Below are 2,390 nucleotides of genomic sequence, written 5' to 3'. Positions count from 1 at the left end.
AGAGAGAGAGAGAGAAAGTAAGAAAGCAAGCCACTAGGTGTGGGACTCGAACCACAATTGTCTATGTGGGAGTCCAGCACCCAAACCACCACACTTGCCAGCCCCAATTGCATATTTTTTATTGTATTAGAGATCTTCAAAAAGTTCATAGAAAAATGCATACCATGAAAAACCTATGCATAGATTTCAAACGTTTTTTGCAGTAAAATCAGTTCACACATAATTCCATGTTCCATGAACTTTTTGAAGTTCCCTTATATTGTCGTTTTTTCACCTATTTGTTTTTTTAAATTATTTTATTTAATTTCATTTATTCATTCATTTATCTTAATTTGACCAGAGAGAGAGAGAGAGAAAGCAAACCACCAAGTCCAGGACTTGAATCGTGGTCGGCTACGTGGGAATGTTCAGCACCTTAACTACCATGCCACCTGCTGGTCCCTCACCTATTTATTTATTTATTTATTTATTTATTTGGAGAGTTTTTTTCGCTATAGTAGGGTGCATGCGCTCTCCAGACAGACAGAGAGAGACATAGAGACAGAAAGCGAGAAATCACCCCCCAGGGGGGATGGTCACGCCGCAATCCCTTCTCCTCCATTCTCCTCTCGGGATCTTGGGCACGCACGCACACGCACCCGGCGTGAGTTTTAAGCCACCGGGTCCGGGACGCGAACTGCAGTCGACTACGTGGGAGTCCAGCGACATAGCCATTACGCTAACTGCTGGTTCCCCCTCACCTATTTATTTTTAAAGAATTATTCATTTTATTTTATTTATTCATTCATTTATCTTAATTTTACCAGAAAGAGGCAGAGAGAGAGAGAGAGAGAGACAGAGAGACAGAGAGAGAGAGGGAAAGTGAGAAAGCAAGCCACCAGGTCCGGGACTTGAACTATAGTCAGCCATGTGAGAGGCCAGCACCCTAGCCACCATGCCACCTGCCAGCCCCAAGATACCAGCTCTTTATTGGTAAGCCCCAAGTCTTTATCCATCTCTCCTGAACTCCAGAATCTTCTAATCGATTGGCCATTTGTTTTTGTGTTTTTTGTTTTGCTTTTGTTTTGCCATAGTGTGCACACTTTCATCAGAGACGGGGAGAGGGAGAGAAAGCGAGAAATCACTCCTGGGGGGAATGGCCACACAGCAATCCCTTCTCCTCCACTCTCTTCTTGGGGTTTTGGGCATGCACACACATGTGCTCAGTGTGATTTTTCAAGCCGCCGGGCCCAAGACTCGAACCGCACGGTCAGCCATGATGGCTGAGATCCAGCACCTTAACTTCCACACCACCTGCTGGCCCCCAATTGCCTATTCGAAGTCTCTAATTTGGATGCCAAATAGGTGTTGCCAAAAGAGCCTGGCTTTCCTCTGTAGGAGTCCCCCTCTTACTCAGTAGTTCGCCTATGCTGGTAACTTTCTCCACCCACAGCAGCAAAACCGAAATAAAAGACGTTTGGGGGCCAGCAAGTGGTGCAGTTGTTAAGGTGTTGGACTCCCGTATGGTGAAATGCAGTTTGAGTCCCGGGCCTGGCTGTTTGCTTTCTCACTTTCCCTCTCTCTGTGTCTCCCTCTGGTGAATCAAAATAATAAAGATAATAATAATAAACAAAAGTAAATATAGAATTCATTAAAACGTGAAAATAAAAGAAACCATGTTTCCAATCGGTCCACTTTGCGTCTCTCTTGCTTATTGGCTTCCCTGCTGGCTCTCTGGCGCCCCCTCCTGTCCATATGCTATTCAGCAGGTAGAGGGAGCTTTTTTTTTTAAGAGGTTTTTTTTTTTTTTTTTCCTGTGGGGGAGGGCTCGCCAGACAAACAGAGAGAGACAGAGAGACAGAAAGCGAGAAATCACCCCTGGCGGGGATGGCCATGCCGTAGTCCCTTCTCCATTCTTTTCTCGGGATTTTGGGCACGCACACGCACCCACGTGGCTCCACATGGCTCCGGGTAGGACTCCCTTCCTCCACCAACACCCCCACCCCAGACTCACTGGAAAGATCTGGAACTCGGTCCTCGTCGGCTGTTCTGCTGCCCTGAAGTCAGGACCCATGCTGGAGCTACCTCCTTCACCCTCACCAGCTGTCTCATTCTCCGGGGTCCCCAGTGCAGAGTCCAGGCCCCTCTGAAGACATAAGAACAGACCAGAGTTTGCCCTGACCCCGCCTTCCACCGCCAGCCCCACTCCATCGAATATTTCCCACTGACCTCTAGGATGGTGACATTGTCCCCCACAGTCACAGTGGTGGTCATGACGGAAGGCGTGGGGGTCGTATATGGTGTCTCTGTGTTGGGCACATCAATGGAGGTCTAGACACGGGATAGAAGGAGTATCTGGTCAACCAAGACAAAGAGAAAGCAAAGGAGGAGACAGGATTTGCTGTAGGGAA

At 47.7% G+C, this 2,390-nt stretch overlaps 1 protein-coding gene across 1 annotated transcript in view; it reads right to left on the bottom strand.

The window, feature by feature from the left end:
• Positions 1-2,390, bottom strand: part of COL5A3 (collagen type V alpha 3 chain) — a 47,033-nt gene that overhangs the window by 38,558 nt on the left and 6,085 nt on the right. The window contains exons 6-7 of the mRNA XM_027765560.1: positions 2,209-2,310; positions 1,994-2,125 (exon numbers count right to left, since the gene is read on the bottom strand). Coding sequence (XP_027621361.1) covers positions 1,994-2,125; positions 2,209-2,310 — 234 coding nt within the window. The remainder of the gene's footprint in view (positions 1-1,993; positions 2,126-2,208; positions 2,311-2,390) is intronic.

This window comes from Tupaia chinensis, unplaced genomic scaffold (genome assembly GCF_000334495.1).
Source record: "Tupaia chinensis unplaced genomic scaffold, TupChi_1.0 Scaffold138665_1, whole genome shotgun sequence".
NCBI lineage: Eukaryota > Metazoa > Chordata > Mammalia > Scandentia > Tupaiidae > Tupaia > Tupaia belangeri.
Note: the sequence above shows the minus strand (reverse complement) of the source record. Positions and strands in the feature narration are given on the sequence as shown.